The sequence below is a fragment of the Sylvia atricapilla genome, chromosome 1, assembly GCF_009819655.1.
Source record: "Sylvia atricapilla isolate bSylAtr1 chromosome 1, bSylAtr1.pri, whole genome shotgun sequence".
Lineage (NCBI taxonomy): Eukaryota > Metazoa > Chordata > Aves > Passeriformes > Sylviidae > Sylvia > Sylvia atricapilla.
Genome location: NC_089140.1, coordinates 2,345,344 through 2,371,136, shown reverse-complemented (window position 1 = coordinate 2,371,136; position 25,793 = coordinate 2,345,344). Strand labels below are relative to the sequence as shown.

Here is a 25,793-nt window from a genome sequence, read left to right as displayed (position 1 = left end):
ACCAAAATTTCATTTCAGGTCCAGTCTTGGCAATGTTGCACCTGCTGCTACTGCTCTGTCAAGGAAGATACATTTGGGCCATGCTCTTTCTCCAGCACTGCTTCTACCCAGGGAAACTGTGGATGCTCCATCCCTGGAAGTGTTCAAGGCCAAGTTGGACACAATGGAAAGTGTCTTTTGTCAAGAAGGACACTTTCCATTAGACCAAAGTTCTCAGGTCAATCAAGAATTGACCAAGAATCAATTGGTCTAATGGAAAGTGTCCCTGCCCACAGCACAGGGTGCAATGAGATGGTCCCATCCAACCCAATCCACTCCATGACTCTTCAGATATTCTCTCTGTTTGGGTCCCTCTAAACCTCTCATAACACTCACAGGCTGTTGGCTTTTTGTGGTGGACATTCACAGAATGACCAGGTTGGAAGAGACCTCCAAGATCAAGTCCAACCCAGCCCTGACACCTCAACTAAACCCTGGCACCGAGTTCCACATCCAGTCTTTGTTTAAACACCTCCAGGGATGGTGACTCCATCTCCTCCCCAGGCAGACCATTCCAGTATTTTATCACTCTTCCATGAAGAACTTTTTCCTAACATCCAACCTATATTTCCCTTGACATCAAACCTTCATCTGCTTTCAGACACCAAAATTATCTCAGCACCACTTGAAACAACAGTGCTTCCCACGGGAGCAGCCACAAGAAGGTGCCACCCTACATTTTCTTGCCTTCTGAGTGTTTGCATTTTTGTAGTTTAAATTCTCATGCAGCTTCACATAAACTATGTATATATTTAGAATGATCCACTTTGTTTACATATTTCTCCTCTGGGAGGATTCTTATGATTGATGGTGATGTTCACCTACAAGGTCAAAGACATGGCAACCTGCGTAGCCAATCTTCTACCTTCTGTAAAAAGAGTATATAAATGGAGTCAGAAATATTAAAACAAAGCTTTTCTGCCCGACTTTCTGCTGCCTGCCTCATCCTTTGTGTGTCCGACACTGCAACAGGAAGGCACAACACCAAGGCCAAACAAAAGAGAAGCTTACTGGTCACAGTGAACTGGGTGGAAGTCCTGCTTTCATCGGCCAGGAAGGCGATCTCACCAGCATCTTCCATCTTACACTCCCGGATGGTCATGGTGTGCTGTTTGCCAGAGCGCGTGATGGAGATTCGGTCACTGGGCTTCACCTCCTCTTTGTTCTTCAGCCACCGGATGTTCTGGCAGTCGTTGTCCAGCTCCACGCAGAAAGTGGCTGTGTCGTTGATGAACACGGCAGTTTTCCGTGGGAGTTTCTTGATGATGTTCCCTTCAAATAACAAAATAATCGTAATATCGGAGAAACGGCAGATATTAAAAGCTTTGGCAACACCGGATCGTCCAGGCTGAAACAGTGCTAGTCCACGCCCAATCAAAACATTACAGACACCATGCAGAAATAAATCAATTTATTTTTTTGTAAATAAATTCTGTGTGCTCTGAGTCACACAGAACAGGTGACCCCAAGGACTCATTTTGGCCTTCAAAGAGAGAAAAGCAAATCTTTCTTGACTGCAGTCACTCAGGTTTCTTGTCTACCAAGCAGAGGCAGTTGCTGGTAAACCCAAAATATACACGGCCTTGCATGAGAACAGATTTGACAGCTTTCACTGCCCACATATACTGGGAATTCAAGTTAAATCTCTGCTGAAGTAGGTCAGTCTTAAGCAAGACAGGTCTCTCCTCTGCCTTTAGGATTTCACCTCCATCAAAGTAACCAACATAACAGACCCAAAATTTACCTGAATTGATGAGAAAGACACTGAAAAACCCAAGTTTCTTCTTAGCGTCAACACAGAAATTCACATTGAATGAATTTATGTTCTTTCCAAGTGACTGTGATTATTATCACTAACAAGGATAAACTCAAAGCTATAAGATGTGACTATTCACAGAAAAGATTGGACAAACCATGAGGAGACCACCCCAAATGACCAATGGTGACTGGCTCCACTACAGCATAAACAAGTGAAAAAAAATATCTGTTGTCCTACTGGGACCAAACACACTTACAGGGGTGAGCTGGTCCAGACCTAAAGGAAGGTGCATCAAAAAGATGTCAGTCTGAACTTTCCCAGGTCTCTGGACTAAATTTTCCCGTCTGCATCCACCTCTGTGCTCTTCTATCTCTTTACTGGTGGTACAAAAAGGAATTTGCACGAGGATGCACATCACCCAGCTGTGTTGTAGGAATTCATATATAAAGAATTGCTTCTGGTATCACTGGGAGTATATTCAGGCTTCCAGTGAGTCAGGACAAGATTAATCCTAGTAGATTTGTGTCTACTCACTTGGAGACACTCACACAATACCCAGCTACACCTACTCCCACTTCAGTCTGGACCAGCAGACTCAGGACACTTGGACATGACCATCCCCATTTTGTCCTTTCCATGTTCCCTTTCCAAACCCCAAAGAGCAGCTCCAGCCACCTGGGATCTGGGGTGTGGATGTGTTTGCCGATCTAAACCATGCTGGTGTTGGCTGCAGCCTGCACCACACGTCTGGCCACAAAGCACAGCTGCTAAACCCCCTTTCCATTGTGGTCAGCACCACTCCTGGACAAGAGTCACCACTCTGTTCACTGCCCAAGATGTGTGTGACAGTGCCAGGGGACACATCTGATGCTTGGGGTCATGTTAAGGTGATACCTAAAGATTTAGCTTTTATATTTTTCAGATCCTGTACTGCTTTAGTATATAATTCTAAAACTCCATAATCTGTCAGATGCTGTTCTCCTGTTTTATTCAGACAAAACAATTCCTCTCTGGGCCTGAGAGAGGAATTCCTCGAGGGCACCTTACTGTCTCAGGCCCCGAGAGATGTAAACAGCAGTAAATTGGTGGGAGAAAACTTAGAGTAAATTATTTCATTACCTGAAGCTGTAACTGGAGGATTAACCCCTGGTATCTAAATGAACCAAACTGGTAACTGTATGAAAAACCTGTGACCATTGTCCACCTTGGGTGTAGCTCCTGGGAGCCTTTTGACTGCCCAAGGTGCACCTATTGAAGGCCTTTAATAAATACCCACTTTTATTCTCTTAATCTTGTCAAGCCTCTGTTTTAGGTCACCACTCCAAGGCATCAATGAGAAGTCTACAGGGCCAGGCGACAGCTGAAGGAAGCTTCTTTCAGCATGGGTTCCCACTGGGTGACATCTTGTACAACACAGCCTGTCCCTGCTCTGTGGCCCTGTGTCCAGAGACACCCTGGCAGGAGCCCCAGGGATCCACAGACCACGTTTTCACACCATAAGGGACTCTGCTCCTCTCCAGTGCCCAAATGGATGGGGCAAATTCTGCTCATAAAGTCAAATCTGGACCCTCAGATGCTAATCCCACACTTTTAGCCCATCTGAAACACCATTGGCCTTTCTTACCTTGGACAGAGAGCTCTGCAATGGTCCTGCTCCCTTCCTTCATCTCACAGATGTAGACAGCATCGTCGTCCGTGGTGACGTTCTGCACGGTCAGCCGGCGGTAGGTGCCCTCCTCCTCGATGTTGTACTTCTTGCTCTGCTGGAGCTTGGTCTCCTCCTTGAACCAGGCTGTCTCCGTCCCAGGAACGGGCACTTCACACTGGAAGGTGGCAGATTCCTTCTCCCTCACTTCCAGGTCCTGCAGCTTTGCCTTGAAGGGTATGGTGGGTTCTTGAGAGGGTAAAAACAGGAAGGAGAAATAAGAGTTTACGATGAGAGTAGGTTTGGATGGGAATTTAGGGAGAAATTCTTCTCTGTGAGGCCCTAACATAAATTGCCCAGAGAAGCTGTGGCTGCCCCTGGATCCCTGGAAGCAGTCAAGGCCAGGTTGGAGTAAAAGGCCTTAAAAGGAATCCTTCCAGAATTGGTTAAATGACAAACAAGCTGGCCATGGGACAGAGCACAGGGCAGAAATTCTATGTGAGAGTGAGCAGCTGAGCTCATGCAAGGACCAATGTTTTAAGGGTCTTACAGCAGAAATAGACTGAGTGACCTGAAAAGACACAGAGAGCTGTGAGGTGGCTGTGCACAGATGTGAGGGAAAGCACAAAAGGAGTTTTCTCTTCTCCTCATCAGTACCAAAGGCTCAATAAAAATAAAAGAAATAAAATAAAAGAAATAGAGAACGAGCCCCAGTCTCCCAATGGCCTCATCCCCCCTCCAGCAGAGGGGCTGCAGTGCTCTGGCTGAGGGCCAAACCCAAGCAGAGATCAAACACACCAGGCAGCTGCGTGACAGTGAGGGAAGTCATTTCATGAACCGAACAATGCCAAATTCCAGCGACAGCTGCGCTGTGACATCACCCTGATAGCCCAGCCCTAAAGTGGAGAAAGGGGAGCTGGACTGAAGAGGACAGCCGGCGGTCAGGGCCACGGGACTGCTGCCACAGTCATGTCACACACTTGGATGGGCCAGTGCTGATACATCGCTCATGCTTTGTGAGAGATCATGCCTTGACATGTACCTTCGCCTTCCGACAACGGCTGTGCCAGCTCCCAGCTGGTTTTTGTGACTCCCTCCCACCTGGTTTTTGTGACTCCCTCCCACCTCACCACCCTCACAGTAAGGAATTTCTTCCTAATATCTGATATAAAGCTCCCCTCTTTCAGTTTAAATAGGGTACCAGACTCTAAAGGTTTGTCAGGACAGCTGGAGGGAGCAGTGCTAACCCCAGGACTACCCGAGTTGTTATCCTGAGGATAAAACCTGACTGGGAGCCCATACAATATGTCCAGCAACAGGAAGGTGACACTAACTCACCACATTAACTTGGTATTTTTTTTTAATGTTATATATAAATACACCTCAGTTAAAGGCATGTCAAAGTCTTGCCCTGAAAAGACTTCAGCTATGGTTACATAGATCTGCTCTACCCATACTCCAGATGGTGATTATGGTGATTATCCTTTTTTCCTGATTTTTTTTTCAAGTTTAGATGAGTTATGATGATGAAACATTTTACTCTGAAGGTTCTGAGGCCCTGGCACAGGGTACCCAGAGAAACTGTGGCTGCCCCTGGGTCCCTGGAAGTGTCCAAGGCCAGGTTGGACAGGGCTTTGAGCAACCTGGGATACTGGAAGGTGTCCCTGCCCATGGAAGGGGTTGGAAGGAGATGAGATTTAAGGTTCCTTCCAGCCCAAACCCTCCTGGGATTCTGTGAGGCCAAGGAAGCTTTGCAGAGAAGGATGCAGCCCTCTGGCAGGAGGGAGGCTGGAGCTGACCCTGGGAACACGCAGACCTGCACCAGGGCCAAAAAAGAAACACAAGCTGCACCTGAGGAGCACACAAGTGTATTGCCATACTTGGAGCAGCTGGCCATATCATTAACCCCTCTCCCTTTACAGTCACTGAGCAGTACCTAAAGTGAAGAAAAAAAAAAAAAAAAAAAGCTATTCCAGGAAACTGCTCTTAAACATTCAAGCACAGAAGGGTTGGTTGACTCTTACGAGCACTTTGCAGTAACAGCACAGCTCTCCCAGCCAGGGAAAGGCAGTGCAGGGCTATCTTTGGCAGCTTGGGGTCACAGATACCCTCTGAAAACAACTCTGTTTTCGTCCTGCTGACATGTGCACACACGTCTTATCTCCCTCTGAATGGAGCTTTGGAGCAACAGCAGCTGATAAACTGAACTGAAGCCTGGGATGAACCCAGCCCAGGGCTTTTGGAGAGATGAGAGTGACTCCAAAACCCACCATCCTCCTCCTGAGCGTATCCTCATGCTCTTTACGAGGTCTAGAACATGCCTGGTCAGGCAGAGGGGGTTTGATTTGGGTCAGTGAAGGACAGAAGAACCACAGGTCTCCTGAGAGCTGGCATCCCAAATCATCTGGCCCATAACCAGCCCCACACCCAGGTCAGACAGGTGGAAATCAGAGAGAAAATAAGAGCTGCCAGAACCTCCCCACTGGGAAAAAGGTGAGAGGCACAGCAGAGCAAAACACTGAGGGGGCACAGAGCAAGAGCAGCTCATGGAATTAGCAGGAAACTGCAAGAACTTAGATCAGAGATTAATTTTGCTGCTTATCCTGAGGAGACATTTCTCCAGTCTGTCATAGGCTTTTTTGTTTGGTTCATAGCAAGCAAACTGGCAATGAGATGATGTTATTTTTAAAAAGCAAGTCCTGCTAACACATATTTTGCTAAGAATAGGTACAGCCTGCAAAGAAGCCCAATGTTTTCTTAACCTTGCCAAGGCACATTTGTCCTCTGGACCTCATTTTTTCACTTGCCTACATTTCCTCTTTCTGATTGCTGGAATTTTCACATTTATTATTTTAGAGGCAAGTTTTCCCTCTGCCTAAAGAAAATGATCCAAGGAAGGTAAGAATATGGAAAATCCTCCCAGTAAGAGCTGGCTAAAGGTGGAGTGATCTCAAGCCTTTGATCTTCCTAGTTACTGTGCTTTCCAAATTTTATTTCTACCTCCTCTATTCTCAAGTTGCAATTCTCTTTCAGATCTCCAGTGTGATTGTCATGACAGTGACCATCCAAAATCACATCTGATCAGAGGGAGAACAAAGTGGCCTCAGCCTCAGGGTGTTTTTCCCATCTCAATCCTGTTTGGCTTCCAACCTTTAACCTTCTCCTCCAGTATCTGGTTACTTTATTCAGGGGCTCCAGTGAACACAGCTTGGCCCAAGGTGGAGACCTGAATTCTGTTCTCACCAACTTTACACATGGCCTAGGGAAATCTCCAAATCCTTCAGGAAACCCAAGCTGGTTATTTATGATCCTCCCATCCTCCCCACTCTTTGATTTGTTAAAGGTTTATTTTTGGGAAGAATTTCCCCCACTCCTTCTACAGCTCACATCTCAGTGTACAGATTGTGATTTTATCTCCGTTCCAGACACATTTCTGAATCTAATCAAGCTTCTGTCTTCCTTATTTGAGAGAGTGATTCTCTGCCCTGTAGCTTTCCTTTGAGATTTAAGTCTGATTCACTAAATCTCATTTAGGAACAGCTCAAAAAAATTTTATTTTTTTTTTTTTTATCCCCAGCTCAGTGATCTTTAAGGCACAGGCTCAGCAAAGTGTTAACAAATGTTGAGTTCCTGGGTTCCTAGGACCTAGATTGACAGAATATAGGAGGGTTTCTATGGATGCCCAATCCCTGGAAGTGTTCAAGGCCAATTTGTGCAGTAATTCAAGCAACCTGATCTAGTGAGTTGCAACCCTGCCCATGGCAGGGTGTTGGAACCAGATGCCCTTTAAGGTCCCTCCCATCCCAAACCATTCTGATTCTGTGATTCTAAGGGTGGCTGCTTGGAGAATTCAGCCTCTCCTACGTGGCTGAACAAAGAGAAGTTTGCATGGCAAGATGATCTCCCTCTCTAAACCTTGTAGCAGATGAACCAATGGCATCAGCAGTGACACAAACAACAGAATTAAAAAGCTTTTTTTCACTAATGCATCATTCTGACCCGTCTTGGGAGGGCTGAGAGGAACTCCTGGTGACACAAAGGAGAGTCGTTTATCAGGGTCTAATTATAGCCAACACACGTAGATTTTCCATGGCAGCCTTGGCCTGGACAGGGAGCCAAACGTGGTACAGCGTAAAAAAGAAACAATCCATAAACATTTCCACTTCAGCCTCCTGACTCCCAGGCAGCTCTGGACAAGAGACAAGGATCAATAACCTTTTCCCGTGGTGCTTGCTCCTAAACTGGCTGCTTCCCTTGCTTTCCCCAGCTCCTCTGGAACAGGTTGCAGCCATGAGAATAAAATAAGCACAGGCAGAGCAGGAGATGTTTGTTTTTGCAAGGTGTTGGGCAGAGAACTGAGCTTAATCCATCTTCAAAGTGATCACCCACCCGAGAGCCAGGATTCATCTTCAGCTCTGAGTCCCAGCTCATGAGGTAATCACAGCTTTCTGGAGCAGGACAAATGCCATTCCCCTCACCACTCAGCACCTCCAAGGGACAGCAATGTGTGGGACAAGTGCCAGTGAGCTCCAGGGATCAGGTGTCACTGGTGGACACAGGGACTGAGCCACTGATGGCAAAGACTCTGAATGTAAAAGGTGAAGTCCAAAGAAGGGAAAACAGAAAGTCAAATAACACCTGAGAATCTTCAAGATGAGCATGAAATACAGATAATTTCTACTCATTTGGATTTCTAGTTTATTTTGCTGCCAGTGAAAACTCATCAGTTTTACCACTCAAAAGACAAAATCCTTTGTCTCTGAAAGCTCATTTACAGCTGCTGCCTGGGTTGCAGACTGCCTGCTGTCCCCTTGCCAAATGGGAGAGCAGCTGGAAAATTTAGAGCTTCCTGGATTGTTCAAGGCCAGGTTGGAGCAACCTGGTTTGGTGGAAGCTGTCCCTGCTCATGTCAGGAGGCTGGAATGAGATAAATCTGAAGACCTCTTCTACTTCAAACCACTCTGGGATTCTGCAAAAACTGTGTGTCACATTTTTGATGCCATTCCTGAAGAACTTGGTCTGACCTTCACAACTGTGGAGTGACCCTCTGAAGGCAAGTTCTTCAACACTGACTATGGCAAACAAAGGCATCCTGGTCTTGGGAGGTTTTCTGGGAGTATTCAAGGAGCACAGACTACCCAGGAACTCAAGCTGGGAGAAGGCTGAAGAACCTGGCAAGAGCGAGGCTGCTGGTGGGTCACTGTACAGGAAAACTGAGCTGGACTGTAATTAGAGTTGGAGTAGGTCCCCCAGGGGATCCAAGGCAGCCTGACATGCTCATCTTGTAGGGAGGGGTTTCCACTACTACTGCAAATGGCATGTCTGGGTAAACTCCATGGTGAACACAAACCCAGATGTGATTAAAGCCTGGAGGGTGAGACAGGGCATTGGCAGTCACTGACCCAGAGCACTGGAAGAGATCTTTTACTCCACTGTAAAACCAGGACTGGTGGGAGCCTCAGGGATCTGGTGCATCCCACCCGCCCCACAACCAGACAGCTCCACATCATCCACCCCTGCCTAGCACCTCTTTACTGCCCTTCCTAAAAACCACCAGCAATGGCACTCTCTCCCCAGGTCATCTCTTCAAGAGCCCAAGCCCTTTCCACCAGGAGGGCATTTTTCACATCTAAACACACTCCCCCACAGCAGTTTGGAGGCAAAAATTTTGTTCAAACCCCCACCCCAACTCAAGGGTGTGTCCTTGCAGGCACATCCACCCTGCTGAGAACCATAGGCACCCACCTTTGACAGTGACCAGCACGGAGCTGTAGGTCTGCCCCGCCAGGTTGGAGGCCGTGCAGGTGTACAGCCCATTGTCCGTCTGCTTGCAGAAGAGGATCTTCAGCACAAAGTTCTCCTGGTCGTCCTCGTAGATGACGTGCCGCCGGCCTTCCGAAATGACCTCGTTGTCCTTCTTCCACACGATCACGGGCTTGGGCTCACCTGTCACGTAGCAGCTGAGCTTGGCGTGTTTGCCCTCGGTGACGCTGCACGTGCGGGTCAGCGCCCCAAAAGTGGCATTTCGGGCGCCTTTGGTCAGCCCTGCCGCCCGCTCGTAATCCCGGGACAGGCTGTACCCAATGCCAGACAGCCCCTCTACTGCCGAGTAAGACTGGGCAGAGACTGAGTCCAGAGTGCCGTGGGAGATGTCCATCTTCCTGATCTCCTCCCGCCTCTTCTGCAGGTGGGACAGCAAGGAGGCCGTCTTGCCGCAGCTGCTGTCCAAGTTGCTGCTGCCCGGGTTGGAGGAGCCGTGTGTTTCCACCACCAGCGCGGCCGAGGCGCTGGCGGAGCCGATGAGGTTCTCTGCCCGGCAGGTGTAGGTGCCACTGTCCCCCAGCTGGGCACACTGGATGGTGAGAGCGTTGGATTCCCCGGCAGACTCGATCTGGAAGCGTCCGGCGTCCGCCTTGTTCCTCAGGTACCTCCTGTCCTTCTCCCAGTTCACCGAGAGGGGAGGGCTGCCCTGCACTTTGCATTTGAACATGGCGTCCTCTCCCAAGGTTACTTTGATGTTGGAAGGTTTCTGGATGAAGTAAGGAGCTGACTCCGTGACCGTGGTCTCCTGTCCCACTTGGATGCTGACAGCAGCAAAAGCTTCCCCGATGGTGTTCTTGGCCCGGCAGATGTACTGGCCACTGTCCTCCAGGCTCAGGTCATAGATGGTTAGCCGGTACAAATCCCCATCCTCCGTGGTTTTAAACCTTCCCCCAGACTGGACTGGAAGTTTATCCTTTTCCCAGCTCACCACTGGGATGGGGTTCCCAACGATCTGGCAGCTCAGGGTGGCATCCTTCCCTACAGACACCATAAACGCCTTGGGCCGGGTCAGGAAGCGCGGGACCCCGCTGAGCGAGCTGTAATCCATCCTGGCTTCCTTCCTACAGAGGGGCAGAGAAAAGGGTCAGGAGAGAGCAGGGCAGAGGGTGCAGCCCAAGAATGGCTGCACTCCTGCTGTATCAGGGTGTTTGTCACCTGGAACCCTCATGTTTTCAATGCCTTTCTCATTATGGGTGAGAAGGCCTTGGAATGGTATTGGTCTTGAGGATTTCTTATATTTAAAGTTAATAAACTGCTGCATAAGGTGGCTCGCTTCCCCAGAGAGCCTCTGGGCACAACAGAACTCTTTGGGCTGTTCATACAGTTGGAACATGATGATGCCTCTCACGTGTGGCACTCAAAGGGACCTGCACTGAAGCTGTGTGACAGCTGGGCTGGTTCTGCAACCACAAGGAATAAGCTGGACACTACATTCTGAGAGAAATTCTGCCCATCAAGACACTGCCTCCATCACAGAAGGGTTTGGGTTGGAAGGGACCTTGAAGATCATCTCATTCCAACCCTCTGCCCATGCATAGGGATGTCACCCCCTAAACCAGGTTTTCCAAGAAGATTTGAGTGCACCATTTTTCTTCAAGCTGCTTAACCTCTTTGGCCTCATGATGCCAGACCCCTCTGTCCTGGCAGCTCCTGTCTGAGCCACAGGAATGGTCCTGCTCCAGGTGAGCACATCCCTGCTTTCTCACCTTCAAAGTGCTGCACACAGCAAGACCAGGGCTCTGGGTGCTGTAACTCAGAAAGGAAATAAAACCCAGCCAGGGAGACAGAAATATCCTTCTTAATCCTGCAGCAGTTTGGCTTCCCTGCTGGCCACACATCCACCCACTCTCTCACCCAATGGCAGGTGCTCTCACCATCTCCCCACCCTGCTTCAGCAGAAATCAATAGGAGCAGGTCAAAACCCTGCTTTAATTTCTTAAATCACCATTTCTCCATCCTCCTCCAGCTCCTGATAGCGCATTTATGTTAATGCACAAATTGCTGATGGCATCAGGGAGTGAGGGTTGGATCAACCTGCTGCATGACCTTGGGAAAAAATCATTTATTTTTCCAATTTCTTGTCTCCCCTCACACTTCTTCATATCAAGACAGGGATGGGCCCTCAAATAATTATGTGCATAGTGTATATATGACTATGTACTTGCTGAGGTAAATGACAAATTGTGCATGGAAATTAATAACTGATTACAAATTTCATTCAATTTATGCTGCTGGGGATGGAAAAATACAAGTTATGCTGCAAAAGGGGTGGTACAAAAATACAAAATGGTATTTGTTGTGAGAGAAACTTTTGGAAAACTGCCTCAGGCACAGGGTGGGATTCTTGGGGTTGTCCTAAGCAAGGCCAGGAGATGGACTCAATGGTCTTTGTGGGTCTCTCCCAGAACATTCTATGATTTTGTGATCAGTATTATCATTCAAAATAGTATTGCTGAGCCAAACTTCATCTGGGTCACAGATCTAAGGCAAAACCAAATGTAATATTTCTACATTTAACAGAAAGCATACACCATGTCCTGTCATGTCCTGTCTCCCACTCCAAAGAACACACAAAATGACAAGAAACAATCAAAGACTTTTCCTTTTAGATGAGATCGAGCCTTTCTAAACTAATTCAATTTTGGTTGCTTTTGTTTCCTGGCATAGAACAAATGTCATTATTCTGCCACAAATCTTTAGAAAATTAAGAAACAGGTTTCAAACATTAAATCTGGGAGGGGAAAAAATGTAATAGGGAAAATTTAGTTTCAGTAAATGCTAAAAGAGGGTAAAAGAATGATTAGACTTGAGTCATCAGTTCTACAACAAACTGACTTTCTGTTAAGTAGCCACCTTCAATACAAAGATCTCTTCTTCTCTTGGTATCAAACTGGTCTAGAAATCTGTGAATTAGTTTGAACTTCTCTGGACCCTCTTACTACCTCCAACCTCTGCCCCCAGCTGAGCTTTCAAACACATTTTCCATAAACACTTGTGCAGCTTCAAGCAGAGAAGCTGCTTGAATGGTTAGAAGGGGCAGAGAGGAGCCTGAGCCTTGAGCCAGAGTCCACTGAAGTCAGTGGAAATTTCCACTGAAGTCAATTGACTGACAATCAGAGTCTTCTGCTCCCTTGGGGAAGGACCATTTCAATGTTCAGATGAAGATGCTGAGGTTCAGCTCAACTGTGGGGGGCCCAGCAGAACAACTCACTGCATTAACTAAGAGTTGACAATCAAAACACAGACTCAGAGCTCGTGTCCTAATATTTCCCAGCCATAAGCTTGAATTTCAGGCTGCACTGTGCCATCAAAGCACTTGGATTCACCTTCAGAAGACACTGCCATGTCTCACCTTTCCTGGGTCTAATAGAGGCATCACTCTGACTTATTTCCAGCTTTGTAGTAGCTCAAAAAGAGCTGAAAAATAGAGTTGCTTCACTTCACCATCAAACTGGGCTCTGCATAACGTGGACAAGTGCCTGGAGCACTGAGGTGGCTACAGAGACACGAGAGGAGCTGCTTGGGAACCAGCCAGGGACCTCTCAGCAACCAGGGGCTTCCCTCATCCCACCTGAGTGCTGTTTCCATCACCTGGGCCCCAGGACACCTTTCCATGCCTGGAGGAGGGCTCAGCTCTGTTTGAGCAGGGTGAGGGCTCTCAAAGCCTGGCTTTTACAAGAGCAGGAATGCTGCTCACTTCCTAAAGTGCATCCTTCTCTCCCTGCCCTCCTGTGCTAAGCTGTGCCCAAACAAACACACTCCAGTTGCTCCCCGGTACCTCTGAGAGTCAGGAACAGTCAGAAAACAGGGAAGCTCCTGCACCAGATGCCTCTTGGTTTTGCTTCTGGGCCAAACTGGTGCAGCAAATCCATCCAAGACCCTTTTTCCCAATGGCCTCAAGGTCCAGCCTCCCTCTCCCAAAAACTCATCTGGTGTTTGCAACTCACTTCTCCCCATCCAATACAAGATCCTGTGTCCACAGACCTCCCAGTGTGGGGTGAAAACTCACACCTCCAAAAGCTTCCACCATGTGCCCTCACACTCTGAGGTTTTTACACCATTGAGAACAGCCAGGATACCAGAAGAAAATCCAAGGATCAAAGAAAACAGTGTGTGCTCATCATTATTTTAGATATTTTTCTAACATGGAAAGAAAAACCAGGGTTTATTCCTTGCTCTGCTGCTGGCTTGCTTTTATAACTATGCAAAAGAAACTCCAGTTTTCTTGTATCTTCAATCCCCATCTGAAAAAGCGGGGGGAAAAGCTTGTTTTATGGGTGTGGAGAGCATGAAATCCAGCAAGAGGCATGAAATTCTAACCTACAGCTAGGATGAGGCTGTGGGTGTATCTTAACACATCTAACAAATCAGACAGGCTGTACAAGATAAATTACATTTTATAACTTCAAATGGGATAAAGCACCTCACACTGGATTATGATTATAAATAGATTTAGGAGCCAAGAGAGGACAGAGTCATGAATGTACTGTCAGGACAAGACTTAATATTTCTGCTGTGTAACTTGTCAATCAACTTATTCAATAATTACTCTGATTTCAATTATTTACATATTCATTCAAAATTCAAAAAAAAAGCCCAGGAACTCTGAAACTTTAAAAAATAGTAACTCTCTGCAAGTGCCAAGACAGCTCCCTTGGAAGCAAGAGGACCAGCAACAAAGCATGAATAAACCTAGTCAATGCAAATGCCCTTTCCAATAAATCTCAGACGTTTGCCAGTGTCATATTTCCCCATGTAATCCCTCTGTGATTAATCATTTGCAGCAGAGATCATATTCCCATCTGGGGTATTTCTGAGCACGCCAAAGGCAAACTGGCGGCACTTATAATTTTGCTTATGCTTTTATTCATTTGGATTTTCCCTGGTTTGTGTTTGGGGAAAGAGGCAGAACTGCACAGAGATGACAGATAATGCAAATAAATCGCTGACCTGGAGGCAACATGCAGCTGGTCCAGGCCTCCTGCCCACTCCTGTCCCACCACTGCCAGTGTCTGCCCAGCAGCTGCTTCCCATGGACAAGGGGATGAGTGCCCTTCAGTGGGAACAACCACAGAGTTGTCCAGTTCCTGCTGGAGTACTTGGAAGTGGAACACATCAGGAGGTGGAGAGCCCTGAGGGTGCTGCCACTGAGCCCCAGAAGGGTTTGGGTTGGAAGGGACCTGAAAGATCGTCCTGTTCCATCCCCCGGCCATGGGGCAGGGACAACTTCCACTATCCCAGGTTGCTCCAAGGCCTGTCCAGCCTGGCCTTGGACATTTCCAGGGATCCAGGGACAGCCACAGCTTCTCTGGGAACCTCTGCCAAGGTGTTACCACCCTCACAGGGAAGAATTTCTTTCTAATATTCAACCCAACCCTGCCCTTTGGCAGTGTGAGGCCACTCGCCTTTATCCTGTCCCTCCATCCCTTGTCCCCAGTCCCTCTCCAGCTCTCCTGGAGCCCCTTTAGGCCTTGCAAGGGGCTCTGAGCTCTCCCTGGAGCCTTCTCTCTTCCAGCCTGGACACCCTCAGCTCTCCCAGCCTGGCTCCATCCCAGCCTCCTGGGATTCACTGTGCAATGTTGGCTGATTGGGTTGGTTTCACGTTGCTTCATTAATGCTGATCTGCACCTGGAAAGCCTTCAACAACCTCTGAGAGGGCAGAGGTCCCTCTCATGGTAAATTGTCCCTCAAGCTGTCAGCAGCCTGTGATGGAGCTCTTTGTGTGAGAGAGGACAGGGTTAACAGATCATCCTCTGTCCAAGCCTTTCATTTCAATCATTAGAATAAGAATCCTGTCCATCGGGACTCAGGGCAAAGAGCAAAAATCACTGTGCAATCCATCTCACAAAATATTCCCGAGACAAAGATGGCCACAAGTAGCAAAATTAGAGACTTCGGGGACATAATTAAACCTAAGAGATCACCAAGGTCCAAACACAGATCAGAAGCACAGAATTTCTCTCAACGCCACATTAAGGCCCATCATGTCCCTGTTTGCTCATTTCCTTCATCCTCTTTTACGCTTTCTCTGCCCAAGTCAAAAATATGTTGATTTGAGGTATTTTTCTCTCCTTTGGAGTTTATGTTTCCTGAACTTCCTCTGCAATTCTAAATTCTAATCCTCTCAACTCCTTTTTCTGACAGGAAAGGCAGGATTTACGGGGAACCTCCTGCCTCTGAATCCTGAGCTTTCAAAGAACACCACTGAAACAGAAGCTCCAGATAAAAATCAAGGCAGCACCGGTATTACTGTAGTTTACATGAGCTTATCTGCTCGTATTGTTCCATCTAAAAACACCAGGAAATGGAATCTGTGGGTGGGAAGGGAAGTCGATGAGTTGTCAAATGGGAAGTTTGGGTTTCCTTTGATGTTTAAAGTTCTGCTGAGGGAAAACAGCAGTAACCCAGCTGCCCTCTCGCTTCCAGCAACCTCCCAGGGAATGGACAACTTTGGAATGGCACAAGTGTTGGGTGTCAGCTGCAGGCTGGGTGACATCAGCCGGGCTCTGGTGGGTGCCTGAGAGCCATCACAGCAGACAGGGAGCTCTGGGGGTGAAATGCACACCAGCACAGCCAGTGCTGCCTGCCCATGACATCCCTAAATCGGGGCTCAGCGCGGATTTGCGCCAGCGCTCTAATCCAGGGAGGCAGGATTTATCCCCTTCCACCAGAGCAGGAACGGTATCTGTGGCCGAGGAGCTGGGCTCAGGGCTTAGCTTGGGCTACTCTGAATTCCACTCCAGTGAGGGGGAACCGATTTTGGCATGTCCAAAGGTCACTGGATGAGCAGATGGGAGAGGTTTCTGTGGTGGGTCGGTCTCTGGAGATGTCAGACACAGAGGACCCGCAGCACACGAAGCCTTTTGCACGAAGCTTTTAACTCCACTCAGAGTAAGACTTGTCTGCATTCCCTCCTATCCACAGCCTCCATCCTAAGCCAAAATCCATGGGAGATGTTGAGAGAAAGTTCACACAGGTCAGGGGCTGACACGGTGTTAAACATGGTGAGCAGCCCTCAGGGAAAAGGAGAAGCTCAGTTCTGACCTTCATGGTGAGGCTAAACCTGCCCCAAGTGCCTCAGAGGGACCTGCATACCCTCTTACTCCTCCTTTTAATCCCTTACCAATAACCTGGATGTTCACAGTGATTGGTAGCAAACAAAGGTTCAACCATTTAGAAAATTCCAGCGAGGTGCAAGAACAAATCACGTGGTTTGTGCACATCACTGGGCAAGAGGGTCAGGTACCTTCCAGCCACGTTAGCAGCACATGCTTCACAAAAACCATGACAGATTCAAGCCACTTAGGTGATTTATCTGGTTAAAACACTCACTATCTTTCCTCTCTGCAAAGACAGACCTATCTTATAAAACTCATCCCACTTTCAACCACCTGGCCAGAAACCATTTTCCATCAACACACTAACAGCTCCAAGAAACTCCACGCAGGGAAAGGATTTCATCCTCCTTGGGTTTTACTGCAATGGGAGTACTTCACATTCCACCCTTGATGGAGCTACGAAACCACCCCTAAAACTGCACAGAGCAGCCCCTCAAGACTCCACAGTAGCCACTTCTCATTCTATTTTTCTGAGCCTCCCAAGGCTTCTCTGACAACAGCAAAAGGCCAAAGCACCAGGGAGATCTGCACACACTGTGCTCACTCCTGTTCTGTGGGGCTGAGAATAAAGGAGAAAAACAGAGAGGAAAAACACAAATTCTGGGATTTCCACCCAGGAGACAGAAAAGGAGTGATGTAAATCCAGAAACTTCATCATGAATTTCACCCGACTGCATTTTGCTTTACACGTAGCCCTGGAGAGAAGCAGCTGTGGCAGAAGCCCAGAAAAAAAGACTTGCAAAGCTAGAAAAGCTCCTGTCTTAGCCCGTGTGATTACCTACACGAGGTAGTTGCAGGACCACAGCTCCCATATGGACAAAGAATTCCCTCGGTGACAATCAGCCACGGCTCCAACCCAAGCCCTTGTATTTTAACAAGTGGACGTCATTGTCATTACAGTCACTCCACGCCTTTGAGCTGTAGGGCCCAAAATAGCCTCAGCTGTCCAGCTCCATCTCTCCCCATCTCCCCTCAGAGCCATTTGGAGAAATGGGAGGAGGGTGGGGGGTTGCAGAGTGAATCTGTATTGACACCAGAGAGGATCTCAGAGGGGAAAAAAAATCCTGGCTGAAGAGAAAACCTGCACTGAGATTAGGCTGTGGAAATTAAACTTTTTGAAACGTTCCTTTCTGCCACCTCTCCATATGTTTTCCAGGCTCTCCATGCTCAGTGCTGTCTCAGATTTGGGGACAAAGTGTATCTAGTTGAGTCTACAGCTCTAAACCTGATTTTTTTTCACTTTTCTCCTCTGGAGGCTGATCTTTGTTCAGAAGTAATTCAGCAGAACAATCCACATTTGTCTCAGAGCAAAGGAAGGATGGGTTTACTAGCTGCACCTTCAGCTCCAGCCCCAAATACATTTCATAAGGTGAAACATCCTCCAGAATGGCACAAAAACCACCTCACCCCTCCCTCAGCTATCAACAACCTTCTCCACTTCCTGCTGGACATCAGCATCCCCAAATCCACCTCTCCTTAGAGCTGCAGGTTCTGGTCTTACCTGGAGTCTTGTCTGAGCCTGAGGAGGACAAAGCTCTGGGCAGAGGAAGAAAGAGCCGATTCCTACTGAGATGAAAGGAGGGGGAAGAGGGAAGAGGGGAACAGAGGACATGGGGAGACCATGTTGGCTTGGGGTTCCCCCCCTCTTTCCCCTCCAGGAAAATAAAACAGAAACCCCAGCGATGGCAGGGACGTGCAGCAGAAGGTCCCCCCAAGTCCCCTGGCAGTGGCTCTGCTGCCCAGGGTTAGGCTGTGCCACCCCCTCTCCGACCCTCCTCTGGGTTGTCCTCCTCTGGTCAAATCACTGACGTGCTTCTCTTCCCCTCGGCAGCCCAGCTCCAAAATAGCTCTGGGTGTCATTTACCGGGGAGATTAAATTTCCTGCAGGACAGAGGCGAAAGGGCAGCGTTTTAGGGACTCGCTGGGACAGCCCAGCAACAAGACGGGGGAAAAACCCCATCAGAAGTGGGTGTTTGTGTGGTGTAGGGGACAGGCTGCGGGGACAAGGTGGGTCAGAACCATTCCTCAAAGGTTCATCCCAGAGCCAAGTGCTGAATTTGATGTGGGGACTCGGGAGCCAGCGGCTGCCGACTTATCAGCGTCGCACACTGGGCAGGAATTCTTTCCCAAAGGCATCAGATCAATAGTGGGTTTATTTATAACCTCTCAGGCAGGAGCTCTTACAATGGCAAATCAACAGCAAGTTAATAACCCTAAGTGTGTCTCTGGCCCCTTCACCTTGTACGTACAAAGCTTGTACATTTCCCCACCTTTTTGCCTCGTGAGTACGAACTCTGTGCAAAAATCACCTGAGCTGCCACTCCATCACATCTCAGAGGCTCCAGACCACAACTTCTATATTTGCAAGAAAAATTTCTGTTTTTTAAAAGCAACTTCCTGAAAACTGAGTCCACGCCAGTTCTTATTGACAATCACGGTATTTTAAATTTTAAATTAATTTCTGCTAATGGTCATAGAGCTACAACAGAGCCCAGCAGGCTGCCTCACAACCACTTCAGCTCTGTGCAAATATCAGGAGGGAACTGCAAGATAGGCTTATTTTTGGCAGTAAACAAAGCAGATAAGGTGCTGCATCGTCCAAGGCTCTGAAGACACGGTGATAGGTTGTGCTAAATCATTTTTCACGGCACAAAACCACCACCAAGGTAGCAAAAGACAGTTTTAGGTGGGATTTTAAAAGCAGAGCTTGAAGAGAGTCACAGAATTCCAGAATGGTTTGGGTTGGAAGAGACCTTAAAGATCTTGTTTCATCCCCCAGGAATTGTCCAAGGCCAGGTTGGACAGGGCTTGGACAACCTGGGATAGTTGGAAGTGTCCTTGCACACAGCAGGGGATGGAATGAGATGAGTTTTAAGGTCCCTCACAGCCCAAACTATCGTGTGATTCTATCAAAATTAATAACAAAATTACAGGATTGAGGAGAATAAAGATTTAAGGTGCTTCCTGAACTCCCTGTGCCTGAGGGATTTTATCCAATGTTTAGCTCTGTGAAAAATTTATCCCCTCTTAAGGACAGCGCCCATTGTGCTCCTCCTTCCCTCCCTTCTGAAGGTGGTTTAAAGTTTTAGCTGCCTGACTTAACAGAGGCTTCCCAAAGACACAGGGATGTGCCCAGGGTGTGTTAGCAGCAGCTCTCAGCACACCTTTGAATCAGCAGGATTTGGTTTCTGAACAGGATCCTTCGTGCTGCTCCAGAAAATGGACATCAACAGGCTTCAAGGTCCATTCCCAGCTGGTAACTGGGAATAAACCAGTGTCAATTCAGAGCAAATCAAAGCAAATTTACTGTTCCCAGCCCTCTGTGACACCCCCTTGCTTGCATTTCCCTGCACTGTGCAATTGCCAGAAGCGTAAGGTGGATTTTTATGGATTTTTTTAAATGACTCATGCCTTTCCTTTAATACTTTGGTGACTTTGAGGAAAATCTCAGACACTTTATGATCTCCACCTCAGGGGTTTGTGGGTTTTTTTGTAAGGGACCACCTGTATGTACCAGAATTGCAAAGTGACTCCAGAAACGCCCTGGGCAGCCTGTGCTGCGATTTTCAGGGAAGAAATTTTCCCCAGTATTTAAAGCAAACCTCCTCTGGCACAACTTGAGGTAATTTCCTCTCTCCTGTCCCTGTTCCCTGGGAGTAGAGCTCAACCCCCACTGGCTGCCTCCTCCTGTCAGGGAGTTGTGGCAGAGCCACAAGATTCCCCTCAAAACCTCCTTTTTTTCCTCCTTTCTTTTTCTTTTGCCCTAATTCTCCTGACACGAGTTGGATTGTCTGAGCTATCCCTAAAAGTCACTAAAAATTAAAGAGAGAAATATCTCGAGGATCGATGAGTAATTAACTTATTCAGGAACTGCAACATGTCATGGGTTTAAAATAAAGGAGCACCTTAAAATCATGAGTTAACAAAAGCTCCAATTTATAGAAAGAAGGGTGAAAGGCTTGAAAAAAACTCTGAATTTGGATGGAGACAAATAAAATATCATCAGCCACAGTGTTAGTGCCTTCCTCTTTGAATTAAAAACAGAGAGCTTTTCCAAAAGTTTGTTTTCTCCCCTCAACAAACATCAGGAAGATGGGCTTGAAAGAGAAACTTGTGCAGTTTTAAAACACAGAAGAATCTTTCCTTGCACTTGAAAACCGTATCTTTGAGCTCCAAACCTGCTCATCTGAACACTTCAGCTGGAAATAAAAAGATGCCAAATGGAATTAACCAGAGTTTACAGCCACAGAAACAAGCTGTGTTTGGGTTTTCTCCAAGAAAACAATTGAAATTATTTGAATTATAATAACCAGCAAGGCCTGAGGCGTTATGTCTTATTTCAATATTCCTCTGAAGTAGCAGATTTTTTGCATAAAAAAAGCAGGATTTTGTAAAAAAAGAATAAAAATTATGCTTCTCTCTGTGGGAGAATTTAATTTGATTTTTTTCCCCATGTGATACTGCACAAGAATTTAAAAGCTGACATAATTTATTTCTCCTCGGCATGTTTACTCAGTTTTTATGACTAAAAAACCCTGATGCTTTGTCTCCCAAATGAACATTGTCAGAAAAACAAAATTAAATAAAAATCAATGCTAATAAAAACTTCACATAGAAATAAGTTACAGAAAATGAGATTTTTTTTTTCCTAACACATCTAATTCTGATGGGGAAGAACACCTAATTCTGAGTTAAACCTCACAAGCTGTTCCCTAAGGCATGAGGAAACACATTTCCCTAAAAAGTTCATTTATACCTGGCAATGTTAATTGAAAAAGTCATGGAGGACACAGAAAATTAGTATATTGAGGCAAATTAAGTATTACATTGATTTAAAAAAGAACAGAGGCACTGGGTTAATTTTTTTTCAATTCCTAAATGGATTAATTTTTCTTAAAATGTGGGTTTTTTTCAGAATTACAGGACAAAAAAAAATTTTTGAACAAACAAGGCTGAAGTGATAAATTTTGCTGAGGCTTCCAAAAAATTACTTAATGCTTTTCTGAGCTTCTCTGCTCCTAACATTAAACCTTCTTCTAGATTCCTAAGAAAATACCTGAATTTTAAAATTCCTGCTGTGATTTAACCCTGTGTGACCCAAACATTATGTCAGGATGCCTGGAGATGTTTGAAGAGTAGACACATTTGAGCATCCCGTTATGGATTTTTGCCCAAAACAACTGAGGAGTTGCTGACCCCAAATCCACCTGTGCTTCCCAGGAATCCCCAAATCGTCACAGGGCGGCACCTGAGCAGCATTTTCCTGGCATTAAGGATTTGTTAAAAAACCCCAAAACGACAACAACAACAACAACAAACAAACCCAAAAAAACCCAAAACAAAACAAAAACACACCACCACCAACAACAAAAACAACAACCACCAACAACCAACCACCGACTACAACCACCAACAACCAACCAACCAACAACCAACCAACCAACAACCAACCAACCAACAACCAACCACCCACCATCAACCACCCACCATCAACCACCCACCATCAACCACCCACCATCAACCACCCACCATCAACCAACAACCAACCAACCACAACCAACCAACCACAACCAACCAACCACAACAACAACCAATAACCAACCACAACCAACAAACAACCATAACCAACAACCAACCATAACCAACCAACAACTTTATTACTACATCATCATCATCATCATCAATATTATTATAAGAAAGGTTAAAAAAAAAAATTCCTGAATTCTGGGATGGTGGAACTCTAAAGCCTGACCAAAGCCTCAAGGGACTCTGCCAAAATCAGATTTTCAGTAAAAATGTGGCTCTGACGGAAAACCTGTTTGGTTCTGTTGGGCCAGTCCTTCTATTTTGACATTAAATCTTCAATATAACTACACAGTGAATAAAGCTCTGCCCTGCTCTACACCACAATTCAAAACTGTCCACAGGTCTCTCAGAGAAATGAGTGTCAAGCTTATTTCCTACAAGAAGAAAAAAATAAATTACACTGGTAGAAATACACATTTTAGAACTTCTTTTGCACTGGGGGCAGTGCAATTGCCATAGAAAAACACTACACTGGGTATAATAAAGTCTTTTTTTCCCCCCAGAAGATTTGGCTCCTCATCTCTGGAAGGGTTCAAGGCCAGGTTGGGTTGGGCTCTGAGCAACCTGAGAAATAGCTCTATTTAAAAAACCCTAACAAATAAACGACCAGAGCACCAAGCAAACAAAAACCTGCTAACAAAAAAGAAAACAAAAAACCCATCCCAAAAGAAACAAATGAAAACAACAACAACAACAAAAATACCCCAAAAAAACACTCCTAAACCAAAACACGCCCAAAACAACCAACCAACCCCAAAAAAACCCCACAAAAAAACCACCTCCCTAAAAAAACCAAACCAAACAAACCCCAACACAAAAAAAAAAAAAAAACAAAAAAACCACCAAAACAACAAAAAAAAAACCCACCCACAAACCCAAACAGAGAATCCCACAGTGGTTTGGGTTGGAAATGACCCTAAAAACCATCTTTTTCCACCCCCTCTTTCCACCTTCCACTACCCCAGGTTGCTCCAAGCCCCACTCAAAAAAAAAAGGAAAAACCCACTCAGCCAACAGCAGGGCACCATTCTGAAGATAATTTGCCTTCTGAAATGTCTTTGACTCAGGAAACTTAATCTCTTTCAAAACATTTCCTGCACAGAATGTCCATTTTTAGGTGTTTCAGCAGCACCAGGGGTGTCACTGGGATGAGGCCAAGGCTCCATGGGGTGACTTTATGATAGTTGTGTCCCCAATTGTCTGTCCTGTTTACGCTGGATATTAAGTTCTACACCTTTCAGACTGGCTCTGAGAGGGAAGGGGAGGAAAAAAGAAGCACAGAGTTTGTTTTCAGAAACTGTCTGACTGCCTCCTACACAACCCACTCCTGGACTCTGTTTTCTGCAGCACGGACAGACAGTGGGACAGAGATCTCCTGTGCTTTTAGTTAGTTTTAGCTAGCTCAGAGAGAGAAGTTCCCTGGACTGGTTTTTTTTTTTTTTTTTTTTCTTTTTCCTGGGAGTGTTTAAACCCAGAGGGACAGCTGGATCTCACTCCTGTAGCCCACCAGGGCCTCGGATTTTCCAGCACCAGAGGGGCTGAGAAGAGACTGAGCTGAGCTACATCCTCACGAGCTTTCTCAATTTCCCATCTCACTTCAGAATGAGAGGTTTCATGGTTTAATACTATTCATTTTTTTGTGCTTGTGGGCACTTTGTTGGTTAAATAAATAGGTTCTTTTCACTTTTTCTCTAAGGAGATTTTTTCCCCGTTGGGGATGAGGCTGTTTGGGTTTGCTTTCCAGAGGGACCCCATTTGGAGGTTTCCTCCCAAATCCCTAAACCAGGACACACACATCCATCTCGCCCCTGGTTTCAGCTAAGGAAGATGTGTCAGTGTGGATAAAATGGTCTCATTCCCTCATCCCAAGCATTCCCCAGGCCTTGCCAAGTGACTCAGCTCATCCCACTCCTTCTGCCTCTCCAGCTCACACGTTATCATCAACAGAGACACCATTTATTTCCCTTTTTGCCCATCCCACAACCAGTGGCAGTGAGTGCTTTGCTCCAAAATAAAGCTTTCATGGCCACATTGTTATTGGGTGAGGTGAGTTCTGCTTTCCAGGGAATTCCAAAATGAGTGCTCATCCTATTTGTGACTCACCTTGGACACGCTGGAGAAGCCAACAGAGATGTTTAACCTCTCAATTCTTCCAACACCCCTCAGGGATCAATCCCAGGACAATCCAACCATCAGTGCCTCTGTGAAAAGCTGAATTTGGTCAGAGATGTGACATCCTCAGCAAAGTGGCTATGAAGACTTGATACATAAAGGAAAATTTGAATAAAAGGGTGACAATCAGGTTATTTTTATTAATAAAGCTACCTTAAATATTTTACTTGGAAACGCATGAAAATGAATTTTTTTTTTCTACATTATTTGAATGTATATAAATATTTTGTTGTTTGGGTTGTTTTGTTTTTTTTTCATTACCCTCTGGAAGGCAGACAAAGACCCCTCAGGAAAGACAGAAGGAGAAAGCACCAAGGTTTTTATTAAAGTGTGCTCTCCTCAAAGGGCCCCATTCATCTGATGGTGGATATTTATATCATTATTTATACAACTACTGGCTGCAGTCAGTGTCACTCACAGATCTTTAGCGAGATTATGTCCCAGCAGGATGCACATCCACACTTGAAAAACACGAAGTGCCTGCACAATGGGTTTATAATCCTAGAAAGCCAATTTCTTTCCACATCACAACAGAATTCAGCCCTTCAATGTTCCTCAGCTGGAACACAAATCAATCATTTACAAGATGATTAAGCACCCAGGAAAGCTTTCACTCACATTTACATCCCAGAATAGCTTGGCTCCACAACTGCTGCCAGAAGTTGCCTTTAATCTAACTTGGATACTCAGCTGGATTTTGAAGCGATTCTGACTAAAGCAAAACGCATAAACGATACAAGATGTGTATTTGCTCATGGTAAATGATGTTTCTGCTGAAGAGAGGGGAAGAGAGTTCTCTCAGCTTAGCAGTGGTCTCAGCTGAGCTGCACCAACCCTGGGACAGCAACAGCTGCACAAACAGGACAAGAACATGATGAACATCATTGCCAAGGGCTATTCATGCCCTGGATAAACACAGAGGTCAGACTGAGAGGGACTGGGGACGAGGACTCGTTCTGGTAGAAAAAGGGGGAATGGCTTCAGATGGAAAGGGAGCAGGTTTAAATGGATAAATGGGATATTGGGAAAGAATCCTTCCCTATGAGGGTGGGGAGTTGCTAGCACAGGGTGCCCAGAGAAGCTGTGGCTGCCCCTGGAGCCCTGGAATTGTCCAAGTCCAGGTTGGACAGGGCTTGGAGCAACCTGGGACAGTGGAAGGTGTCTCTGTCCATGGCAGGGATGGAATAGGATGATCTTCAGTGTCCCTTCCAACCCAAACCATTCCTGGATTCCACGATCTGCAAGAAGAGTGGAGCAACTTACTCTGTGAAGGTTTCTGAAGGCTGAATAAACACCTAAGAGGGAATTCCAGACATGCCTCCATCCCCATTTCTTCCTGGTGACACCAATCATTTGAGCACCCTGATAAAAAAACCTTGACACGAGCCAGACAGGTTTTATTTCCCCCATTAACCACTGTGAATTCCTCTGTTTAATCCCTCTTAAAGAGCTGTTTGTTCTTCTGCACATCGAGTTTTAATGGAATTGCCTGTAGCCTTTGCTCTGCCAGGGATCTAGCAGGGTAACAAACCAAACTTTTCCATTAAAATCTCCTTTATGACAGGTCAGACGCCTGTTAAAAATGGATTTATGGATCCCAGAATTAAGAAAGCAATACCTCAGCAATTCAGTCAACTCTCTAAACCCTCTT

General features: G+C 46.3%; 1 protein-coding gene across 1 annotated transcript in view; it reads right to left on the bottom strand.

The window, feature by feature from the left end:
• The window catches only part of OBSCN (obscurin, cytoskeletal calmodulin and titin-interacting RhoGEF), a 149,842-nt gene extending 131,682 nt beyond the window's left edge, over window positions 1-18,160 (bottom strand). Inside the window, exons 1-4 of the mRNA XM_066313899.1 lie at window positions 17,886-18,160; window positions 9,189-10,327; window positions 3,423-3,692; window positions 1,051-1,311 (exon numbers count right to left, since the gene is read on the bottom strand). Of these exons, the coding sequence (XP_066169996.1) occupies window positions 1,051-1,311; window positions 3,423-3,692; window positions 9,189-10,314 (1,657 nt within the window). The 5' untranslated portion in view covers window positions 10,315-10,327; window positions 17,886-18,160. The remainder of the gene's footprint in view (window positions 1-1,050; window positions 1,312-3,422; window positions 3,693-9,188; window positions 10,328-17,885) is intronic.
• Window positions 18,161-25,793: the final 7,633 nt, after the last annotated feature.